The 24,954-nt window shown below is 50.3% G+C and overlaps 1 protein-coding gene across 2 annotated transcripts; it reads right to left on the minus strand.

The window, feature by feature from the left end:
* Positions 1-2,876: 2,876 nt before the first annotated feature.
* tsc22d4 (TSC22 domain family member 4) lies at positions 2,877-22,724 on the minus strand. 2 transcript variants are annotated; one of them, XM_031791487.1, is made up of 6 exons: positions 17,819-20,828; positions 15,825-17,211; positions 14,391-15,089; positions 14,134-14,282; positions 5,804-5,855; positions 2,877-3,120 (listed from the first exon to the last, which is right to left on the minus strand). In XM_031791487.1, exons 3-6 carry the CDS (start codon positions 15,087-15,089, stop codon positions 2,986-2,988), a joined length of 1,035 nt encoding a protein of 344 aa, XP_031647347.1. In that variant the 5' UTR covers positions 15,825-17,211; positions 17,819-20,828; the 3' UTR covers positions 2,877-2,985. The 2 variants fall into 2 exon arrangements, with proteins under 2 accessions (XP_031647347.1, XP_031647346.1); XM_031791486.1 differs by lacking the exons at positions 15,825-17,211; positions 17,819-20,828 and adding an exon at positions 22,058-22,724.
* Positions 22,725-24,954: the final 2,230 nt, after the last annotated feature.

The following is a 24,954-nucleotide window of genomic DNA, read 5'->3' on the forward strand; positions in this document are numbered from 1 at the left end:
CCGTTCATTTCTCGAATGTATTGATGTTGATTGGATGGATGGATGGATGGATGGACGGATCTGTGGCCTGCTTTCCTATTTTAGATAATTCATAATAAACATAATGTAATACATGTTGCGGACCGGTATGCTCAGGCAGTATCTGAAGAACTGTAGCAGTAATATCATAGTCCACCACAGGAGGGCGCTTTTACCTCAGTTGTTCTAGTCTGTTCTGTCGTCAGTAGATGTAATACAAGCCTGGAACTGACAGTGGTGATGGTTTGCAATTTTGGGACTTTTCTATTGGTTTATTAAGCCAGGCAAGCACAAACAAGCACATATAAAATATTTGATTTATTTTGGACATCAAAATTGAGGGAAATTTATGAGTCAGAAAAGGATGTTCATATGATAGGCAAGATAATGTATACAAAACCGTGCAGAACATATCCAACTGACAATATCCTAAAGAAAGTTAACTATGGAGTCAAAGTTGGAGCAGAAATAACTAAATGACAGTTTATGAATGTGTATACTTAATCCAGTATACACTAATGTATTAAACAACAGACAAAATTCACATTCTACAGAACAACGGCAGAGTTATATCTTAAGTGTAAAACTAATAATGACTCAATAATCCTTTCTAAGAATAAAGTCTGGAAGTTGTGGGCGGAACTAGAATGTTGTCTATCAGAAGTATTACAATGTAAATGTACTTTTAATCCGTCTGTCTGCATATTTCAAGACATGACATTTGAGGGTGTAGTGAGATACCCAATGGGCTGGATGATTCTCTTCTCATGACATATATTAAGAACTAGGAAATCCCACTCCCCTGGCCAGTCCTGACAATAAGACCGCAGAAACCTGCCCACATCCTGGTTCACTCTCCCCACCTGCCCATTACTCTCGGGGTGAAAACCTGAGGTGAGGCTGATCGAGACCCCCAGACGTTCCATGAAAGCCCTCCAGACTCTCGAAGTGAACTGGGGACCTAGATCAGACATTATATCCTCAGGCACCCCATAGTGCCGGAAGACGTGCGTAAACAAGGCCTCCGCAGTCTGTAGGGCCGTAGGGAGACCGGGCAGAGGGAGGAGACGACAAGACTTAGAGAAACGATCCACAACGACCAGGATCGTGGTGTTTCCCTGTGAGGGAGGAAGATCGGTCAGAAAATCCACTGACAGGTGTGACCACGGCCGTTGTGGAACGGATAAGGGATGTAGCTTACCTCTGGGCAGGTGTCTAGGAGCCTTACACTGGGTGCACACTGAGCAGGAGGAAACATAAACCCTCACGTCCCGAGCCAAGGTGGGCCACCAGTACTTCCCAGTCAGAAAGCACACCGTCCGGCTGATCCCCGGATGACCAGAGGAGGGTGACGTGTGGAACGTACAGACGCTCGAAGGGACACTGGAGGGGAGTGGGCTCTGTATATAGAGGTGTGGTGTATATAGAGGTGTGGTGTATATAGAGGTGTGGTGTGTATAGAGATGTGGTGTGTATAGAGGTGCATATAGAGGTGTGGTGTATATAGAGGTGTGGTGTATATAGAGGTGTATATAGAGGTGTGGTGCATATAGAGGTGTATATAGAGGTGTGGTGTATATAGAGGTGTATATAGAGGTGTGGTGTATATAGAGGTGTATATAGAGGTGTGGTGTATATAGAGGTGTATATAAAGGTGTATATAGAGGTGTGGTGCATATAGAGGTGCATATAGAGGTGTATATAGAGGTGTGGTGTATATAGAGGTGTATATAGAGGTGTGGTGTATATAGAGGTGTGTATAGAGGTGTGGTGTATATAGAGGTGTGGTGTATATAGAGGTGTATATAGAGGTATATAGAGGTGTAGTATGTATAGAGGTGTATATAGAGGTGTGGTGTATATAGAGGTGTATATAGAGGTGTGTATAGAGGTGTATATAGAGGTGTGGTGCATATAGAGGTGTATATAGAGGTGTGGTGTATATAGAGGTATATAGAGGTGTAGTATGTATAGAGGTGTATATAGAGGTGTGGTGTGTATAGAGGTGTATATAGAGGTGTGGTGTATATAGATGTGTGGTGTGTATAGAAGTGTGGTGTGTATAGATGTGTGGTGTGTATAGATGTGTGGTGTGTATAGAGGTGTGGTGTATATAGAGGCGTGGTGTATATAGAGGTGTGGTGTATATAAAGGTGTGGTGTATATAGAGGTGTGGTGTGTATAGAGGTGTGGTGTGTATAGAGGTGTATATAGAGGTGTGGTGTATAGTTTTTCCTAGCCACCGTGCTTCTACACCTGCATTGCTTGCTGTTTGGGGTTTTAGGCTGGGTTTCTGTACAGCACTTTGAGATATCAGCTGATGTACGAAGGGCTATATAAATACATTTGATTAGATTTGATATAGAGTTGTGGTGTATATATAGGTGTTTATAGATGAGGTGGTGTATGTAGAGGTGTTTATAGAGGAGGTGGTGTGTATAGAGGTGTTTATAGAGGAGGTGGTGTATATATAGGTGTTTATAGATGAGGTGGTGTATGTAGAGGTGTTTATAGAGGAGGTGGTGTATACATAGGTGTTTATAGATGAGGTGGTGTATGTAGAGGTGTTTATAGAGGAGGTGGTGTATATAGAGGTGGTTATAGAGGAGGTGGTGTATATAGAGGTGGTGTATGTAGAGGTGTTTATAGAGGAGGTGGTGTATGTAGAGGTGTTTATAGATGAGGTGGTGTATATAGAGGTGGTTATAGAGGAGGTGGTGTATATAGAGGTGTATATAGAGGTGCTGATCCTTTCCTTCCCATCCTCTTAGCGCTCCGATCCACATTCTGACCCAGCTCAGCTGGTTACCCCTGACAACGCTGTGTGTGTGTGTGAGAGAATTGTGAGTAGTCAGGCAGGTTTTTAGTAAGTTATTTATTCTTGTTTTCTGCAGTTAGAGAGGATCAGTAATGCTGTATGTATTCTGGAAGGACCACTGCAGGAGCGTAACATGGCTGTTGCTGTTGTCAGTCTCTCAGAGTTCTCAGGATATAGTTCTCTCTCTCCAGCTGGGCGTTCCTTTCTGATAGTTCTTTAATCTGTTCCCATAGCAACTCCACTTCCTCTCTGACCGCCAGCATCAGGTGGGTCTTTACAAGGTCCTGAGTGGGCAAATATTAAGAACACCATGACAGACTGACCAGGTGAATCCTATGATCCTTCTTGATGTCACTTGTGAAATCCACTTCAGTGTAAGTAAAGGGGAGGAGACAGGTTAAAGAAGGATTTTTAAGCCTTGAGACATGGATTGTGTATGAGCAAGAGGAAGGATTTAAGTGCCTTTGAACGGGGTATGGTAGTAGGTGCCAGGCGCACTGGTTTGTGTCAAGGACCGCAATGCTGTCAAGAACTACAATGCTTCTGGGTTTTTCCACGCTCAACAATTTCCCACGTGTGTCAAGAATGGTCCACCACCAAAAGGACATCCAGCCAATTTAACACAACTGTGGGAAGTATTGGAGTCAACATGGGCCAGCATCCCTGGGGAAAGATTGCAACAACTTGTAGAGTCCATGACCGGCGAATTGAGGCTGTCCTGGGGGGGGGGGGGGGGGGGGGGTGTTCCTAATGTTTTGTGCACTCAGTAGATATCACAATATATAACTATCACTATATCCCAATATACTGTGTCAATATTTAACTAGAGATATAGAACACACTGTAAACTCTGTGGTTTATAATCTGGGTGGTGGTGAACTCAACGAAGCGCCCCTTGACAGGAACCTTGAGTGGGTATCGATCACAGATACGTAGCATCTCATCATATTTCAACCAGCCATAAAAGTGATGATGACTGTTTTCTGAGCAGTATAGCCGTCCCACCAGTTCCTGTGGGTTTTGTAGAAGACGTCATTGGAGGAGGTTGCCTACGTGCCTATGTCTGGACTTGCCGCGTGGACCAATCAGGACGAAGACCTGGGTTTTGAAGTTGCGAGTGGGGGGTAAATATCGCCATCCTTGGAACAGTAATCGTCTGTTGATCAGTACCTTTAGCTTGTTCGAAGTGAGCGCCACTGTAAATTAGCTTCTTCATGCTAGCTAAGTGTTGCTTCTTGTATAATGTACTGTGTTGATAGGTTGATAAGGTTGATTGTTCCAAAACCACTGGAGGGGGTGAGCATGGTACCTCCCGGGCAGTTTGCGTCGGGGAGGTTCCAGCCTGAACCGAAATCTACAAGGTGTCGAAATCGTTCCACAGGGAAGCTGGCCCCATGTTGACTCCAACACTTCCCACTGTTGTGTCAAGTTGTCTGGATGTTCTTTGGGTGGTGGACCATTCTAGATACACACAGGAAACTGTTGAGCGTGAAAAACCCAGAAGCATTGCAGTTCTTGACACAAACCGTTGCACCTGGCACCTACTATCCTACCCCGTTCAAAGGCACTTACATATTTTGTCTTGCTCATTCACCCTCTGAACGGCACACATACCATCCATGTCTCAATTGTCTCAAAATCCTTCTTTAACCTGTCTCCTCCCCTTCATCTAGACGTGGATATCACAATAAGGTTATTACACAACAGAGACCTAGATATCACAATACATGATATCACAATAAGGTTATTACACAACAGACTAGATATCACAATAAGGTTATTACACAACATACCTAGATATCACAATAAGGTTATTACACAACAGACTAGATATCACAATAAGGTTATTACACAACAGACTAGATATCACAATAAGGTTATTACACAACAGACTAGATATCACAATAAGGTTATTACACAACAGACTAGATATCACAATAAGGTTATTACACAACAGAGACCTAGATATCCCAATACATGACGTCACAATAAGGTTATTACACAACATACCTAGATATCACAATAAGGTTATTACACAACAGAGACCTAGATATCACAATAAGGTTATTACACAACAGACTAGATATCACAATAAGGTTATTACACAGACTAGATATCACAATAAGGTTATTACACAACAGACTAGATATCACAATAAGGTTATTACACAACAGACTAGATATCACAATAAGGTTATTACACAACAGACCTAGATATCACAATAAGGTTATTACACAACAGACTAGATATCACAATAAGGTTATTACACAACAGAGACCTAGATATCACAATAAGGTTATTACACAACAGACCAGGTATCACAATAAGGTTATTACACAACAGGCTAGATATCACAATAAGGTTATTACACAACAGACTAGATATCACAATAAGGTTATTACACAACAGAGACCTAGATATCACAATAAGGTTATTACACAACAGAGACCTAGATATCACAATAAGGTTATTACACAACAGAGACCTAGATATCACAATAAGGTTATTACACAACAGACCTAGATATCACAATAAGGTTATTACACAACAGACTAGATATCACAATAAGGTTATTACACAACAGACTAGATATCACAATAAGGTTATTACACAACAGACCTAGATATCACAATAAGGTTATTACACAACAGACCTAGATATCACAATAAGGTTATTACACAACAGACTAGATATCACAATAAGGTTATTACACAACAGAGACCTAGATATCACAATAAGGTTATTACACAACAGACTAGATATCACAATAAGGTTATTACACAACAGAGACCTAGATATCACAATAAGGTTATTACACAACAGAGACCTAGATATCACAATAAGGTTATTACACAACAGACCAGATATCACAATAAGGTTATTACACAACAGACTAGATATCACAATAAGGTTATTACACAACTGACCTACATATCACAATAAGGTTATTACACAACAGAGACCTACCATTGCCTGCTCTATCTTGTTGTCTATTGCGATCATGCTGCTGCTCGACCCACTGCAAAGACAATAAAATAAACCAGTCAGAATATGTTGACGTGTGTCTAGGTTCAGTGTCATGTGGTTGCAAATGGTTCACATTAATGCCTATTCCTAAATCAAACACCTCAAACAATCTAACATATTCCACTGCAGCAAAACACACACACACCAATCTAAAATGGCACCCTGTTCCCTACATAGTACATAGACCAGGGTGCCTTCACAGTCTTTGTTAGATCACACAGCACAGAGGCACAGAGCCAGAGACCCACTTCTAACCCAGCCAGCTACCCTAACCCCACAGAGCCAGAGATCCAACTCTAACCCAGCCAGCTACCCTAACCCCACAGAGCCAGAGACCCAACTCTAACCCAGCCAGCTACCCTAACCCCACAGAGCCAGAGAACCAACTCTAACCCAGCCAGCTACCCTAACCCCACAGAGCCAGAGAACCACCTCTAACCCAGCCAGCTACCCTAACCCCACAGAGCCAGAGACCCAACTCTAACCCAGCCAGCTACCCTAACCCCACAGAGCCAGAGACCCACCTCTAACCCAGCCAGCTACCCTAACCCAACAGAGCCAGAGACCCAACTCTAACCCAGCCAGCTACCCTAACCCCTAACTCCACAGAGCCAGAGACCCAACTCTAACCCAGCCAGCTACCCTAACCCCACAGAGCCAGAGACCCAACTCTAACCCAGCCAGCTACCCTAACCCGTAACCCCACAGAGCCAGAGACCCAACTCTAACCCAGCAAGCTACCCTAACCCAACAGAGCCAGAGACCCAACTCTAACCCAGCCAGCTACCCTAACCCCTAACCCCACAGAGCCAGAGACCCAACTCTAACCCAGCCAGCTACCCTAACCCCTAACCCAACAGAGCCAGAGACCCAACTCTAACCCAGCCCCAGCCAGCCAGCTACCCTAACCCCACAGAGCCAGAGACCCAACTCTAACCCAGCCAGCTACCCTAACCCCACAGAGCCAGAGACCCAACTCTAACCCAGCCAGCTACCCTAACCCAACAGAGCCAGAGACCCAACTCTAACCCAGCCAGCTACCCTAACCCCTAACTCCACAGAGCCAGAGACCCAACTCTAACCCAGCCAGCTACCCTAACCCCCAACTCCACAGAGCCAGAGACCCAACTCTAACCCAGCCAGCTACCCTAACCCCACAGAGCCAGAGACCCAACTCTAACCCAGCCAGCTCCTAACCCCACAGAGCCAGAGACCCAACTCTAACCCAGCCAGCTACCCTAACCCAACAGAGCCAGAGACCCAACTCTAACCCAGCCAGCTACCCTAACCCCTAACTCCACAGAGCCAGAGACCCAACTCTAACCCAGCCAGCTACCCTAACCCCACAGAGCCAGAGACCCAACTCTAACCCAGCCAGCTACCCTAACCCAACAGAGCCAGAGACCCAACTCTAACCCAGCCAGCTACCCTAACCCCTAACTCCACAGAGCCAGAGACCCAACTCTAACCCAGCCAGCTACCCTAACCCCCAACTCCACAGAGCCAGAGACCCAACTCTAACCCAGCCAGCTACCCTAACCCCACAGAGCCAGAGACCCAACTCTAACCCAGCCAGCTACCCTAACCCCACAGAGCCAGAGACCCAACTCTAACCCAGCCAGCTACCCTAACCCATAACCCCACAGAGCCAGAGACCCAACTCTAACCCAGCCAGCTACCCTAACCCAACAGAGCCAGAGACCCAAATCTAACCCAGCCAGCTACCCTAACCCCTAACCCCACAGAGCCAGAGACCCAACTCTAACCCAGCCAGCTACCCTAACCCCTAACCCAACAGAGCCAGAGACCCAACTCTAACCCAGCCCCAGCCAGCCAGCTACCCTAACCCCACAGAGCCAGAGACCCAACTGTAACCCATCCAGCTACCCTAACCCCTAACCCAACAGAGCCAGAGACCCAACTCTAACCCAGCCAGCTACCCTAACCCCACAGAGCCAGAGACCCAACTCTAACCCAGCCAGCTACCCTAACCCCTAACTCCACAGAGCCAGAGACCCAACTCTAACCCAGCCAGCTACCCTAACCCCTAACTCCACAGAGCCAGAGACCCAACTCTAACCCAGCCAGCTACCCTAACTTCACAGAGCCAGAGACCCAACTCTAACCCAGCCAGCTACCCTAACCCCACAGAGCCAGAGACCCAACTCTAACCCAGCCAGCCAGCTACCCTAACCCCTAACCCCACAGAGCCAGAGACCCAACTCTAATCCAGCCAGCTACCCTAACCCCACAGAGCCAGAGACCCACCTCTAACCCAACCAGCAACCCTAACCCCACAGAGCCAGATGAGACCCACCTCTAACCCAGCCAGCTACCCTAACCCCTAACCCCACATAACCAGAGACCCAACTCTAACCCAGCCCCAGCCATCCAGTTGATCCCAGATGAGAGCATGCTTTGTCTATGGATTTAGATTATGCAGATTACTTCCTGATTCTATCCACATGTCTCATTGGCAAATCATCACTTTACTTTCCGCATGGCGGAGTCTCCTGTCAAGGCGAGGGAAGTGTGTGCTCACAGAGCCAGAGACCCAACTCTAAACCAGCCCCAGCCAGCTACCCTAACCCCATAGAGCCAAAGACCCAACTCTAACCCAGCCCCAGCCAGCTACCCTAACCCCATAGAGCCAAAGACCCAACTCTAAACCAGGCCCCAGCCAGTGACCCTAACCCAATAGAGCCAAAGACCCAACTCTAAACCAGCCCCAGCCAGCTACCCTAACCCCATAGAGCCAAAGACCCAACTCTAACCCAGCCCCAGCCAGCTACCCTAACCCCATAGAGCCAAAGACCCAACTCTAACCCAGCCCCAGCCAGCTACCCTAACCCCATAGAGCCAGAGACCCAACTCTAACCCAGCCAGCTACCCTAACCCCACAGAGCCAGAGACCCAACTCTAACCCAGCCAGCTACCCTAACCCCACAGAGCCAGAGACCCAACTCTAACCCAGCCAGCTACCCTAACCCCATAGAGCCAGAGACCCAACTCTAACCCAGCCCCAGCCAGCTACCTTAACCCCTAACCCCACAGAGCCAGAGACCCAACTATAACCCAGCCCCAGCCAGCTACCCTAACCCCACAGAGCCAGAGACCCAACTCTAAACCAGCCAGCTACTCTAACCCCACAGAGCCAGAGACCCAACTCTAAACCAGCCCCAGCCAGCTACCCTAACCCCACAGAGCCAGAGACCAAACTCTAACCCAGCCAGCTACCCTAACCCCACAGAGCCAGAGACCAAACTCTAACCCAGCCAGCTACCCTAACCCCACAGAGCCAGAGACCCAACTCTAACCCAGCCCCAGCCAGCTACCCTAACCCCACAGAGCCAGAGACCTAACTCTAACCCAGCCAGCTACCCTAACCCCACAGAGCCAGAGACCCAACTCTAACCCAGCCCCAGCCAGCTACCCTAACCCCACAGAGCCAGAGACCCAACTCTAACCCAGCCCCAGCCAGCTACCCTAACCCCATAGAGCCAAAGACCCAACTCTAACCCAGCCCCAGCCAGCTACCCTAACCCCATAGAGCCAAAGACCCAACTCTAACCCAGCCCCAGCCAGCTACCCTAACCCCATAGAGCCAAAGACCCAACTCTAACCCAGCCCCAGCCAGCTACCCTAACCCCATAGAGCCAGAGACCCAACTCTAACCCAGCCAGCTACCCTAACCCCACAGAGCCAGAGACCCAACTCTAACCCAGCCAGCTACCCTAACCCCACAGAGCCAGAGACCCAACTCTAACCCAGCCAGCTACCCTAACACCATAGAGCCAGAGACCCAACTCTAACCCAGCCCCAGCCAGCTACCTTAACCCCTAACCCCACAGACCCAACTATAACCCAGCCCCAGCCAGCTACCCGAACCCCACAGAGCCAGAGACCCAACTCTAACCCAGCCCCAGCCAGCTACCCTAACCCCATAGAGCCAGAGACCCAACTCTAACCCAGCCCCAGCCAGCTACCCTAACCCCACAGAGCCAGAGACCCAACTCTAAACCAGCCAGCTACTCTAACCCAACAGAGCCAGAGACCCAACTCTAAACCAGCCCCAGCCAGCTACCCTAACCCCAAAGAGCCAGAGACCCAACTCTAACCCAGCCAGCTACCCTAACCCCACAGAGCCAGAGACCCAACTCTAACCCAGCCAGCTACCCTAACCCAACAGAGCCAGAGACCCAACTCTAACCCAGCCCCAGCCAGCTACCCTAACCCCACAGAGCCAGAGACGCAACTCTAACCCAGTTAGCTACCCTAACCCCACAGAGCCAGAGACCCAACTCTAACCCAGCCAGCTACCCTAACCCCACAGAGCCAGAGACCAAACTCTAACCCAGCCAGCTACCCTAACCCCACAGAGCCAGAGACCCAACTCTAACCCAGCCAGCTACCCTAACCCCATAGAGCCAGAGACCCAACTCTAACCCAGCCCCAGCCAGCTACCCGAACCCCACAGAGCCAGAGACCCAACTATAAACCAGCCCCAGCCAGCTACCCTAACCCCACAGAGCCAGAGACCCAACTCTAAACCAGCCCCAGCCAGCTACCCTAACCCCACAGAGCCAGAGACGCAACTCTAACCCAGTTAGCTACCCTAACCCCACAGAGCCAGAGACCCAACTCTAACCCAGCCCCAGCCAGCTACCCTAACCCCACAGAGCCAGAGACCCAACTCTAACCCAGCCAGCTACCCTAAGCCCACAGAGCCAGAGACCCAACTCTAACCCAGCCAGCTACCCTAAGCCCACAGAGCCAGAGACCCAACTCTAACCCAGCCCCAGCCAGCTACCCTAACCCCACAGAGCCAGAGACCCAACTCTAACCCAGCCAGCTGCCCTAACCCCACAGAGCCAGAGACCCAACTCTAACCCAGCCAGCTACCCTAACCCCACAGAGCCAGAGACCCAACTCTAACCCAGCCCCAGCCAGCTACCCTAACCCCACAGAGCCAGAGACCCAACTCTAAACCAGCCCCAGCCAGCTACCCTAACCCCACAGAGCCAGAGACCCAACTCTAACCCAGCCAGCTACCCTAACACCACAGAGCCAGAGACCCAACTCTAACCCAGCCAGCTACCCTAAGCCCACAGAGCCAGAGACCCAACTCTAACCCAGCCCCAGCCAGCTACCCTAACCCCACAGAGCCAGAGACGCAACTCTAACCCAGTTAGCTACCCTAACCCCACAGAGCCAGAGACCCAACTCTAACCCAGCCAGCTACCCTAACCCCACAGAGCCAGAGACCCAACTCTAACCCAGCCAGCTACCCTAACCCCACAGAGCCAGAGACCCAACTCTAACCCAGCCAGCTAACCTAACCCCATAGAGCCAGAGACCCAACTCTAACCCAGCCCCAGCCAGCTACCCGAACCCCACAGAGCCAGAGACCCAACTATAAACCAGCCCCAGCCAGCTACCCTAACCCCACAGAGCCAGAGACCCAACTCTAAACCAGCCCCAGCCAGCTACCCTAACCCCACAGAGCCAGAGACGCAACTCTAACCCAGTTAGCTACCCTAACCCCACAGAGCCAGAGACCCAACTCTAACCCAGCCAGCTGCCCTAACCCCACAGAGCCAGAGACCCAACTCTAACCCAGCCAGCTACCCTAACCCCACAGAGCCAGAGACTCAACTCTAACCCAGCCCCAGCCAGCTACCCTAACCCCACAGAGCCAGAGACCCAACTCTAAACCAGCCCCAGCCAGCTACCCTAACCCCACAGAGCCAGAGACCCAACTCTAACCCAGCCAGCTACCCTAACCCAACAGAGCCAGAGACCCAACTCTAACCCAGCCAGCTACCCTAACCCCACAGAGCCAGAGACCCAACTCTAACCCAGCCAGCTAACCTAACCCCATAGAGCCAGAGACCCAACTCTAACCCAGCCCCAGCCAGCTACCCGAACCCCACAGAGCCAGAGACCCAACTATAAACCAGCCCCAGCCAGCTACCCTAACCCCACAGAGCCAGAGACCCAACTCTAAACCAGCCCCAGCCAGCTACCCTAACCCCACAGAGCCAGAGACGCAACTCTAACCCAGTTAGCTACCCTAACCCCACAGAGCCAGAGACCCAACTCTAACCCAGCCAGCTGCCCTAACCCCACAGAGCCAGAGACCCAACTCTAACCCAGCCAGCTACCCTAACCCCACAGAGCCAGAGACTCAACTCTAACCCAGCCCGAGCCAGCTACCCTAACCCCACAGAGCCAGAGACCCAACTCTAAACCAGCCCCAGCCAGCTACCCTAACCCCACAGAACCAGAGACCCAACTCTAAACCAGCCCCAGCCAGCTACCCTAACCCCACAGAGCCAGAGACCCAACTCTAACCCAGCCAGCTACCCTAACACCACAGAGCCAGAGACCCAACTCTAACCCAGCCAGCTGCCCTAACCCCACAGAGCCAGAGACCCAACTCTAACCCAGCCAGCTACCCTAACCCCACAGAGCCAGAGACTCAACTCTAACCCAGCCCCAGCCAGCTACCCTAACCCCACAGAGCCAGAGACCCAACTCTAAACCAGCCCCAGCCAGCTACCCTAACCCCACAGAGCCAGAGACCCAACTCTAAACCAGCCCCAGCCAGCTACCCTAACCCCACAGAGCCAGAGACCCAACTCTAACCCAGCCAGCTACCCTAACACCACAGAGCCAGAGACCCAACTCTAACCCAGCCAGCTACCCTAACCCAACAGAGCCAGAGACCCAACTCTAACCCAGCCAGCTACCCTAAGCCCACAGAGCCAGAGACCCAACTCTAACCCAGCCCCAGCCAGCTACCCTAACCCCATAGAGCCAGAGACCCAACTCTAACCCAGCCAGCTACCCTAAGCCCACAGAGCCAGAGACACAACTCTAACCCAGCCAGCTACCCTAAGCCCACAGAGCCAGAGACCCAACTCTAACCCAGCCCCAGCCAGCTACCCTAACCCCATAGAGCCAGAGACCCAACTCTAACCCAGCCAGCTACCCTAACCCCATAGAGCCAGAGACCCAACTCTAACCCAGCCAGCTACCCTAAGCCCACAAAGCCAGAGACACAACTCTAAACCAGCCAGCTACCCTAACCCCACAGAGCCAGAGACCCAACTCTAAACCAGCCCCAGCCAGCTACCCTAACCCCACAGAGCCAGAGACCCAACTCTAAACCAGCCCCAGCCAGCTACCCTAACCCCACAGAGCCAGAGACCCAACTCTAACCCAGCCAGCTACCCTAACACCACAGAGCCAGAGACCCAACTCTAACCCAGCCAGCTACCCTAACCCAACAGAGCCAGAGACCCAACTCTAACCCAGCCAGCTACCCTAAGCCCACAGAGCCAGAGACCCAACTCTAACCCAGCCCCAGCCAGCTACCCTAACCCCATAGAGCCAGAGACCCAACTCTAACCCAGCCAGCTACCCTAAGCCCACAGAGCCAGAGACACAACTCTAACCCAGCCAGCTACCCTAAGCCCACAGAGCCAGAGACCCAACTCTAACCCAGCCCCAGCCAGCTACCCTAACCCCATAGAGCCAGAGACCCAACTCTAACCCAGCCAGCTACCCTAACCCCATAGAGCCAGAGACCCAACTCTAACCCAGCCAGCTACCCTAAGCCCACAAAGCCAGAGACACAACTCTAAACCAGCCAGCTACCCTAACCCCACAGAGCCAGAGACCCAACTCTAACCCAGCCCCAGCCAGCTACCCTAACCCCACAGAGCCAGAGACCCAACTCTAACCCAGCCCCAGCCAGCTACCCTAACCCCACAGAGCCAGAGACCCAACTCTAACCCAGCCAGCTACCCTAAGCCCACAGAGCCAGAGACCCAACTCTAACCCAGCCCCAGCCAGCTACCCTAACCCCACAGAGCCAGAGACCCAACTCTAACCCAGCCAGCTACCCTAAGCCCACAGAGCCAGAGACCCAACTCTAACCCAGCCCCAGCCAGCTAGTTGAACACAGATGAGAGCAGGCTTTGTCTGTGGATTTAGATTCTCACGAGGGACCATTCTGCCTCTCCCACACACCACACTGTACTGCACTCTCATTGGCTCACACAGGCACAACCTCACTTCCAAACCCCACCCACTCAGTGCCTCAGCCAATGACAACATTCTGAGCTGCCCACTCGCTCGGGGTATGCTGATTATCTCTCTCTTTAGAATAAAGAAACACAGCTCTCCCACCCAACAGAAACATGACTGAGGTCAACTACACTCATTGTCCCGGAGGGGGATCTAACCCACACACACCACCATACCTGTCATCCCCCGGCAGATGGAAGCCCCCCCCGGAGCCGAACATGGACCAGCCCGAAGGAGTCTGGATGGGTGTCAAACTGGGTGGGAACACACCATCTCTATCCTGTAGGGGGGAGCTGGGCTGGGAATTAGACACTCTCAACAGGGACTAGAGAGAGAGAGCGAGAGAGAGAGAGAGAGAGAGAGAAGAAGAAACAGTGAACGCCTTCAAAACACCTCTGCGCGTGTGTGTGTGTGTGTGTGTGTGTGTTCTCACCCTCCCGGTAGCGTCCACATCCAGGCGTAGAGGAGGGGGGATGTTCCGTGGGCGGGGGCTGGGTGGAGGGGGCGTGGAGTTGACCAATCGTAAGTGGAGTCTGTCCAGGTGTGTGGGGGAGGACGGGCCGCTGTGGAGGAGGAGGGGCTTCAGCCCTCCAAACCTCTCCCCATCTGACCCTATTGGCTGGGCCAGCAAGTGGGAGGTACCCTGAGAGTGCACAAGTTGTCCCGTTCTGAGCGCACGCACGTTCCCCAGCAGCCCGCCTGCAGCCCCTCCCCTCTCTAGACCAATCCCCTCAAGCGACTCTAGAGAGTGGGCGTGTCTCATGCTGTCAATCACCCGTCTAAGCCCCAACCCTTCCTCTCGTTCCAGGAAGTCAGTGCAGGTCCATCGCCCCCGGTGATAGGGTTCTCCGTGGCCCTGGCCCAATCGGACGACACGGAACCTGGATCCCTGTCCCGTGGCATCTTGGGAGTTGCATTTCCTCAGCGAGAGGGGAGTCGTCGGCTGGGAGGTGCTTCCCTGCTGGTGGAAGGGGCCAGGCTGGGAGGAAGCAGTGGATTGGCTGGAGGACGGAGGGGAGGGATTTGATTGGCTAGAGGCCTGGGCAGGGGGTGGGGCTTCCCCGGAGCTCTGAGTGTAGTCTGAAGTCACACTGGTAATCTGGAAGCCACTCCTCTTCTTCCCTCCACTCATCTAAACACACAGAGACAGAGACACACAGTGAGAGCTGGATGTGCCAGCAGGGCTAGTGTGTGTGTGTGTGTGTGTGTGTGTGTGTTTTGATAAGTGGGGGGTTAAGGTTACTGTTAACTGACAGTGGTAGGGTACAGCAGTCAACCACAGAGGGTTACTGTTAACTGACAGTGGTAGGGTACAGCAGTCAACCACAGAGGGAGTGGCAGGGAGCAGCTATTGCACAACACTGGGCTAGCTGTGTCTGTGTGTCTGTGTCTGTGTCTGTGTCTGTGTGTGTGTGTTCAGGTTGTGCAGCACTGACAGATATAAACCAGTTTACCAACATTACTAAATAATTATGACTTAGAAGAAACAGGTGGTATTTCTGCTTCATGACAAACACCAGATCTCACAGCTGGATTGGTGTCAACTAAGCACATCATATGATATAACAATCTGATACCTGGATAGGTGGTTAACAAAAAAACAGGCCCAATAACCATGATTTATGAGCGTTAGTAAAAATAAAGAAGATGAGTTTCTCTGAAATCCTCCCAGATGTTCCCTAGTAAAGTCATACTTGGTTACATTCATATGGCTATTTCACTGTCAGTTCTAGACTCACTCCTCTACCTTCTTGTGCTAAGTTGAGGGAAGGATAAATCTTTTCTCATCTTTTGCTGAGTTGAATGTGAACTCTACTCCGTTAAGGAAGACTTTCAGCATTACTGGAAAACGCAGCGCGAATCTCACCCCCTTGTTGTACAGCTCATAGAATGCAGCCCGGTCCTCGGTCACCTCGCTGTAGCAGCTGTAGTAGCAGCCCGGTCCTTGGTCACCTCGCTGTAGTAGCTGGCCGATCCTTGGTCACCTCGCTGTAGTAGCTGGCCGGTCCTTGGTCACCTTGCTGTAGTAGCTGGCCGGTCCATGGTCACCTTGCTGTAGTAGCTGTAGTAGCAGCCCGGTCCTTGGTCACCTCGCTGTGATAGCTGTAGTAGCAGCCCGGTCCTTGGTCACCTTGCTGTAGTAGCTGGCCGGTCCTTGGTCACCTCGCTGTAGTAGCTGTAGTAGCAGCCCAGTCCTTGGTCACCTCGCTGTAGTAGCTGGCCGATCCTTGGTCAACTCGCTGTAGTAGCTGGCCGGTCCTTGGTCACCTTGCTGTAGTAGCTGTAGTAGGAGCCCGGTCCTTGGTCACCTCGCTGTAGTAGCTGGCCGGTCCTTGGTCACCTTGCTGTAGTAGCTGGCCGGTCCTTGGTCACCTCGCTGTAGTAGCTGGCCGGTCCTTGGCCACCTCGCTGTAGTAGCTGGCCGGTCCTTGGCCACCTCGCTGTAGTAGCTGGCCGGTCCTTGGTCACCTCGCTGTAGTAGCTGGCCGGTCCTTGGTCACCTTGCTGTAGTAGCTGTAGTATCTGGCCAGTCCTTGGTTACCTTGCTGTAGTAGCTGGCCGGTCCTTGGTCACCTTGCTGTAGTAGCTGTAGTAGCTGGCCGGTCCTTGGTCACCTTGCTGTAGTAGCTGGCCGGTCCTTGGTTACCTTGCTGTAGTAGCTGGCCGGTCCATGGTCACCTCGCTGTAGTAGCTGTAGTAGCTGGCCGGTCCTTGGTTATCTTGCTGTAGTAGCTGTAGTAGCTGGCCGGTCCTTGGTCACCTTGCTGTAGTAGCTGGCCGGTCCTTGGTCACCTCGCTGTAGTAGCTGGCCGGTCCTTGGCCACCTCGCTGTAGTAGCTGGCCGGTCCTTGGCCACCTCGCTGTAGTAGCTGGCCGGTCCTTGGTCACCTCGCTGTAGTAGCTGGCCGGTCCTTGGTCACCTTGCTGTAGTAGCTGTAGTATCTGGCCAGTCCTTGGTTACCTTGCTGTAGTAGCTGGCCGGTCCTTGGTCACCTTGCTGTAGTAGCTGTAGTAGCTGGCCGGTCCTTGGTCACCTTGCTGTAGTAGCTGGCCGGTCCTTGGTTACCTTGCTGTAGTAGCTGGCCGGTCCTTGGTCACCTCGCTGTAGTAGCTGGCCGGTCCTTGGTTATCTTGCTGTAGTAGCTGTAGTAGCTGGCCGGTCCTTGGTCACCTTGCTGTAGTAGCTGTAGTAGCTGGCCGGTCCTTGGTCACCTTGCTGTAGTAGCTGTAGTAGCTGGCCGGTCCTTGGTCACCTTGCAGTAGTAGCTGGCCGGTCCTTGGTCACCTCGCTGTAGTAGCTGGCCGGTCCTTGGTCACCTCGCTGTAGTAGCTGGCCGGTCCTTGGTTACCTCGCTGTAGTAGCTGGCCAGTCCTTGGTCACCTCGCTGTAGTAGCTGGCCGGTCCTTGGTCACCTCGCTGTAGTAGCTGGCCGGTCCTTGGTCACCTCGCTGTAGTAGCAGCCCGGTCCTTGGCCACCTCGCTGTAGTAGCTGGCCGGTCCTTGGTCACCTCGCTGTAGTAGCTGGCCGGTCCTTCGTCACCTCGCTGTAGTAGCAGCCCGGTCCTTGGCCACCTCGCTGTAGTAGCTGTAGTAGCTGGCCGGTCCTTGGTCACCTTGCTGTAGTAGCTGTAGTATCTGGCCGGTCCTTGGTCACCTTGCTGTAGTAGCTGTAGTAGCTGGCCGGTCCTTGGTCACCTTGCTGTAGTAGCTGTAGTAGCAGCCCGGTCCATGGTCACCTTGCTGTAGTAGCTGTAGTAGCTGGCCGGTCCTTGGTCACCTTGCTGTAGTAGCTGTAGTAGCAGCCCGGTCCATGGTCACCTTGCTGTAGTAGCTGTAGTAGCTGGCCGGTCCTTGGTCACCTTGCTGTAGTAGCTGTAGTAGCAGCCCGGTCCATGGTCACCTTGCTGTAGTAGCTGTAGTAGCAGCCCGGTCCATGGTCACCTCGCTGTAGTAGCAGCCCGGTCCTTGGTCACCTCGCTGTAGTAGCAGCCCGGTCCATGGTCACCTTGCTGTAGTAGCAGCCCGGTCCATGGTCACCTTGCTGTAGTAGCTGTAGTAGCAGCCCGGTCCTTGGTCACCTTGCTGTAGTAGCAGCCCGGTCCATGGTCACCTTGCTGTAGTAGCTGTAGTAGCAGCCCCGTCCATGGTCACCTTGCTGTAGTAGCAGCCCGGTCCTTGGTCACCTTGCTGTAGTAGCAGCCCGGTCCTTGGTCACCTTGCTGTAGTAGCTGTAGTAGCAGCCCGGTCCATGGTCACCTTGCTGTAGTAGCAGGCCGGTCCTTGGTCACCTTATGTAGTAGCAGCCCGGTCCTTGGTCACCTTATGTAGTAGCAGCCCGGTCCTTGGTCACCTTATGTAGTAGCAGCCCGGTCCATGGTCACCTTGCTGTAGTAGCTGTAGTAGCAGCCCGGTCCTTGGTCACCTTATGTAGTAGCAGCCCGGTCCTTGGTCACCTTGCTGTAGTAGCTGTAGTAGCAGCCCGGTCCATGGTCACCATGCTGTAGTAGCAGCCCGGTCCTTGGTCACCTCGCTGTAGTAGCAGCCCGGTCCTTGGTCACCTTGCTGTAGTAGCAGCCCGGTCCTTGGTCACCTCGCTGTAGTAGCAGCCCGGTCCATGGTCACCTTGCTGTAGTAGCAGCCCGGTCCTTGGTCACCTCGCTGTAGTAGCAGCCCGGTCCTTGGTCACCTCGCTGTAGTAGCTGGCCGGTCCTTGGTCACCTTATGTAGTAGCAGCCCGGTCCATGGTCACCTTGCTGTAGTAGCTGGCTGGTCCTTGGTCACCTTATGTAGTAGCAGCCCGGTCCATGGTCACCTTGCTGTAGTAGCTGGCTGGTCCTTGGTCACCTTATGTAGTAGCAGCCCGGTCCATGGTCACCTTGCTGTAGTAGCTGGCTGGTCCTTGGTCACCTTGCTGTAGTAGCAGCCCGGTCCTTGGTCACCTTGCTGTAGTAGCTGGCCGGTCCTTGGTCACCTTGCTGTAGTAGCTGGCCGGTCCTTGGTCACCTTATGTAGTAGCAGCCCGGTCCATGGTCACCTTGCTGTAGTAGCAGCCCGGTCCTTGGTCACCTTGCTGTAGTAGCTGGCCGGTCCTTGGTCACCTTGCTGTAGTAGCAGCCCGGTCCATGGTCACCTTGCTGTAGTAGCAGCCCGGTCCATGGTCACCTTGCTGTAGTAGCAGCCCGGTCCATGGTCACCTTGCTGTAGTAGCAGCCCGGTCCTTGGTCACCTTGCTGTAGTAGCAGCCCGGTCCTTGGTCACCTTGCTGTAGTAGCTGGCCGGTCCTTGGTCACCTTGCTGTAGTAGCTGGCCGGTCCTTGGTCACCTTGCTGTAGTAGCTGGCCGGTCCTTGGTCACCTTGCAGTAGTAGCAGCCCGGTCCTTGGTCACCTTGCTGTAGTAGCTGTAGTAGCAGCCCGGTCCATGGTCACCTAGCTGTAGTAGCTGGCCGGTCCTTGGTCACCTTGCTGTAGTAGCTGGCTGGTCCTTGGTCACCTTGCTGTAGTAGCTGGCCGGTCCTTGGTCACCTTGCTGTAGTAGCAGCCCGGTCCTTGGTCACCTTATGTAGTAGCAGCCCGGTCCATGGTCACCTTGCTGTAGTAGCAGCCCGGTCCATGGTCACCTTGCTGTAGTAGCTGGCCGGTCCTTGGTCACCTCGCTGTAGTAGCTAGGGATCAGCCGGAGTTCAGACCCTTGGAACTCAAGAGTTTTTCTGTTGCTGAGTGGAGGACACTATCCTTCACTGAGTATTGATGGAACCTCACCGGCAACCTCAGGTGACTGTGACTGCAACTCCTCCCTCAAGATCTCCATCAACAGATTAGCAGTAAAGGTGGTAGCCTGTGGTAGTTTCACTATCTCAGGCAGGCCTGTGATTTTGATGGTTTGGTATCTTGATGGTTTGGTATCTTCTCCAGTACCCATGTCAGTTGGTGAGGGACTCCTGAGTCTTCTCCAGTACCCATGTCAGTTGGTGAGGGATTCCTGAGTCTTCTCCAGTACCCATGCCAGTTGCTGAGGGATTCCTGAGTCTTCTCCAGTACCTGAGTCTTCTCCAGTACCCATGTCAGTTGGTGAGGGATTCCCGAGTCTTCTCCAGTACCTGAGTCTTCTCCAGTACCCATGTCAGTTGGTGAGGGATTCCCGAGTCTTCTCCAGTACCCATGTCAGTTGGTGAGGGACTCCTGAGTCTTCTCCAGTACCCATGTCAGTTGGTGAGGGATTCCCGAGTCTTCTCCAGTACCCATGTCAGTTGGTGAGGGACTCCTGAGTCTTCTCCAGTACCGGAGTCTTCTCCAGTACCCATGTCAGTTGGTGAGGGACTCCTGAATCTTCTCCAGTACCCATGTCAGTTGGTGAGGTAATTCCTGAGTCTTCTCCAGTACCCATGTCAGTTGGTGAGGGGCTCCTGAGTCTTCTCCAGTACCCATGTCAGTTGGTGAGGGATTCCTGAGTCTTCTCCAGTACCCATGTCAGTTGGTGAGGGACTCCTGAGTCTTCTCCAGCCCAGTAACCCAATCGCCCATGTCAGTTGGTGACATTTCCAAGTCTGTAACCTGTACTCCCTGGGCTTTCACATCAATTTCAAGTTCTGCAAAAGGTTCATTGAATGTACTTATTTAGCACTTTCATGATAGCCACTACTGCTGGAACATTGTAGATACATCAGCCTTGTACCTGGTGTTGACTGTGTTTGGTGCTGGTTGTTGCTGCCCTTTACGTTGAGAAACAGCTACTAGCAACATGGGTCCGATCTTTTACTTCTCTGATATACAAATATTAGGCCAGTGTTAATATTAACATTTAAATATTAGGCCAATGTTAACATTTAAATATTAGGCCAGTGTTAATATTTAAATATTAGGCCAGTGTTAATATTTAAATATTAGGCCAGTGTTAATATTAATATTAGGCCGGTGTTAATATTAATATTAGGCCAGTGTTAATATTAATATTAGGCCAGTGTTAATATTAATATTAGGCCGGTGTTAATATTAATATTAGGCCGGTGGTCATTTTATAGCATTTTAAGCAAAAAAAAGGGTGAGAATATTGAGGTATATTTGCGCACCTCACTCCATTACTCACCCAGAACAGGAAGCTCGAGCTACAGTCTATATCATAACTAGACCAGTTGGTAACTCTACAGTCTATATCATAACTAGACCAGTTGGTAACTCTACAGTCTATATCATAACTAGACCAGTTGGTAACTCTACAGTCTATATCATAACTAGACCAGTTGGTAACTCTACAGTCTATATCATAACTAGACCAGTTGGTAACTCTACAGTCTATATCATAACTAGACCAGTTGGTCACTCTACAGTCTATATCATAACTAGACCAGTTGGTCACTCTACAGTCTATATCATAACTAGACCAGTTGTTCACTCTACAGTCTATATCATAACTAGACCAGTTGGTAACTCTACAGTCTATATCATAACTAGACCAGTTGGTCACTCTACAGTCTATATCATAACTAGACCAGTTGGTCACTCTACAGTCTATATCATAACTAGACCAGTTGTTCACTCTACAGTCTATATCATAACTAGACCAGTTGGTAACTCTACAGTCTGTATCATAACTAGACCAGTTGGTAACTCTACAGTCTGTATCATAACTAGACCAGTTGGTAACTCTACAGTCTATATCATAACTAGACCAGTTGTTCACTCTACAGTCTATATCATAACTAGACCAGTTGGTAACTCTACAGTATGTGTTTCATACCTAGACCAGTTAACTCTCCAGTATGTGTATGATAACTAGAACAGTTAACTATACAGTCTGTGTATCATACCTACAGTAGGACCGTTGTTAAGGTCTTCATAGAGGACAGCTATAACCCTAAGTATTACTGTTATCGGTTCAACAATCACTCAGCTACGTGCTTGAATGTAATTCCGCTCAGTGACGTCACCGGTCATAACGTACAACGAAGCCTCTATACAGCCTGACCCATCAACAAGTTCCGTCCATTTCAATACAATCCCTTCTCTCCCTCCCCCTTCACAGAGCTCTTCAGATGCACAACTTTCTTTGGTATTGTTTTTCCTTCTTGGTAGAGTTTGTTTCAGGCGAAAGACGACGTACCTTGTTTGATGGTCGCCTCTATGACTTACATGACGACATCTCATCACAGCCGAACAGACACACTGCATAACCTTCACCAGTTGGATGTTGGGATAAATAAATGTCAACTTTATAAAATCAGACTTTTATAAAAATTGTAGAAAGAGTTGGAAAAATACTCCTCGCCCAATCGCCGCTAGCTCTATCGGCCGTAGCTCCCGTTTCCAGGCTCACCCCACGGTTATAATATCCCGTTGGACCGGAGAGATGAGCAGGGACCGTACTTGGATCAGGGCATGGGGCAAAGGGTGAGGAGAGTCTGCTGCAGTCCCGGTCCGCCCTGTACTAGCAGCACTTCCATGGAGCCCCGACAGAGACAGGCATCAGTAGAGGAGCCGCGGAGAGGGAGAGCAGGCTGGAGTTATCTGTTAGCTGGCCTGGGACAAGTGAGTTAACTAACTACAGTAACTAACTACATTCTAGTTTTAACTAGCTACTTCTGCTTTACGCGGTGTCTGTCCGTCTTTACTCTACCTCCACCCGTCTCTCTCTCCAGGAAAAAGAAGGGTAGCGTTCTGCTCTCACACTATCTACATGTTTATTTATCTTTAGCAAACTGTTGACAACTTGCATAAACCCGGAAGTTCCGCTCTCCGTGTTTATGGCGCCCTTGCGGTCCCTGCTGGCTAGATCAAAGTACTGCTGTCTCCCTCCAGCGGATGGCGTTTTTTCGTTGTTTTTTCGAAGTGGGATGGGGCCTGATGCCATCGAAGAGGCGTGTACACGTGGGGAACTTGGTGTAGAGATATCGGAGGAGCAATGATAAAAAAAAAAAAAATGTTTTATTTAACCTTAATTTAACGAGGCAAGTCAGTTATTTTCAATGACGGCCTACCAGGGCGCCTTGTTCAGGGGCAAAATGACAGATTTTGACCTTGTCTTCTCAGGGATTTGATCCAGCAACCTTGCAGTTACTGACCCAACGCACTAGGCTACCTGCCATCCCTAACGTATCCCGTATAGCCGGGTGTTATTCATGATAATAGGCGGGTGTTATTATTATTATTTACAAAAATTCAACTTTATTTAACCAGGCAGGTTAGTTGAGAACAAGTTCTCATTTACAAATGTGACCTGGCCAATATAAAGCAAAGCAGTGCAACACAAACAACAACACAGAGTTACACATGGAATAAACAAGCATACAGTCAATAACACAATAGAAAAGTCTATACAGTGTGTGCAGATGAGGTAGGATAACGGAGGTAAGGCAATAAATAGGCCATAGTGGCGAAATAATTACAATTTAGCAATTAAACACTGGAGTGATAGATGTGCAGAAGATGAATGTGCAAGTTACTGGGGTGCAAAGGAGCAAAATAAATAAAATAGATAACAGTATGGGGATGAGGTAGTTGATTGGGCTGCTTACAGATGGGCTATGTACAGGTGCAATGATCTGTGAGTTGCTCTGTCAGCTGGTGCTTAAAGTTAGTGAGGGAGATATGAGTCTCCAGCTTCAGTGATTTTTGCAGTTCGTTCCAGTCATTGGCAGCAGAGAACTGTAAGGAAAGGCGCCCGTAGCCGGGTGTTATTCATGATAATAGCCTGTAGCTGTGTGTTATTCATGATAATAGCCCGTAGCTGTGTGTTATTCATGATAATAGCCCGTAGCTGTGTGTTATTCATGATAATAGCCCATAGCCGGGTGTTATTCATGATAATAGCCCGTAGGTGTGTGATATTCATGATAATAGCCTGTAGCTGTGTGTTATTCATAATAATAGCCCGTAGCTGTGTGTTATTCCTGATAATAGCTCGTAGCTGTGTGTTATTAATGATACTAGCCCGTAGCCGGGTGTTATTAATGATAGTAGCCCGTGGCCGGGTGATATTAATGATAATAGCCCGTAGCTGTGTGTTATTCATGATAATAGCCCGTAGCCGGCTGTTATTAATGCTAATAGCCCGTAGCTGCGTGTTATTCATGATAATAGCCCGTAGCTGTGTGTTATTCATGATAATAGCCCGTAGCTGTGTGTTATTCATGATAATAATAGCCCGTAGCTGTGTGTTATTCATGATAATAGCCCATAGCTGTGTGTTATTAATGATAATAGCCCGTAGATGTGTGCTATTCATGATAATAGCCTGTAGCCGGGTGTTATTAATGATAATAGCCCGTAGCTATGTGTTATTCATGATAATAATAGCCTGTAGCTGTGTGTTATTCATGATAATAGCCTGTAGCTGTGTGTTATTCATGATAATAATAGCCCGTAGCTATGTGTTATTCATGATAATAGCCCGTAGCTGTGTGTTATTCATGATAATAGCCTGTAGCTGTGTGATATTCATGATAATAGCCCGTAGCCGGGTGTTATTCATGATAATAGCCCGTAGCTGTGTGTTATTCATGATAATAGCCCGTAGCTGTGTGTTATTCATGATAATAGCCCGTAGCTGTGTGTTATTCATGATAATAGCCCGTAGCTGTGTGTCATTAATGATAATAGCCCGTAGCTGTGTGTTATTCATGATAATATCCTGTAGCTGTGTGTTATTCATGATAATAGCCCGTAGCTGTGTGTTATTCATGATAATAGCCTGTAGCTGTGTGTTATTCATGATAATAGCCCGTAGCTGTGTGTTATTCATGATAATAGCCCGTAGCTGTGTGTTATTCATGATAATAGCCCGTAGCTGTGTGATATTCATGATAATAGCCCGTAGCCGGGTGTTATTCATGATAATAGCCCGTAGCTGTGTGTTATTCATGATAATAGCCCGTAGCTGTGTGTTATTCATGATAATAGCCCGTAGCTGTGTGTTATTCATGATAATAGCCTGTAGCTGTGTGTTATTCATGATAATAATAGCCCATAGCTGTGTGTTATTCATGATAATAGCCCGTAGCT

Source organism: Oncorhynchus kisutch, linkage group LG16 (assembly GCF_002021735.2).
Source record: "Oncorhynchus kisutch isolate 150728-3 linkage group LG16, Okis_V2, whole genome shotgun sequence".
NCBI lineage: Eukaryota > Metazoa > Chordata > Actinopteri > Salmoniformes > Salmonidae > Oncorhynchus > Oncorhynchus kisutch.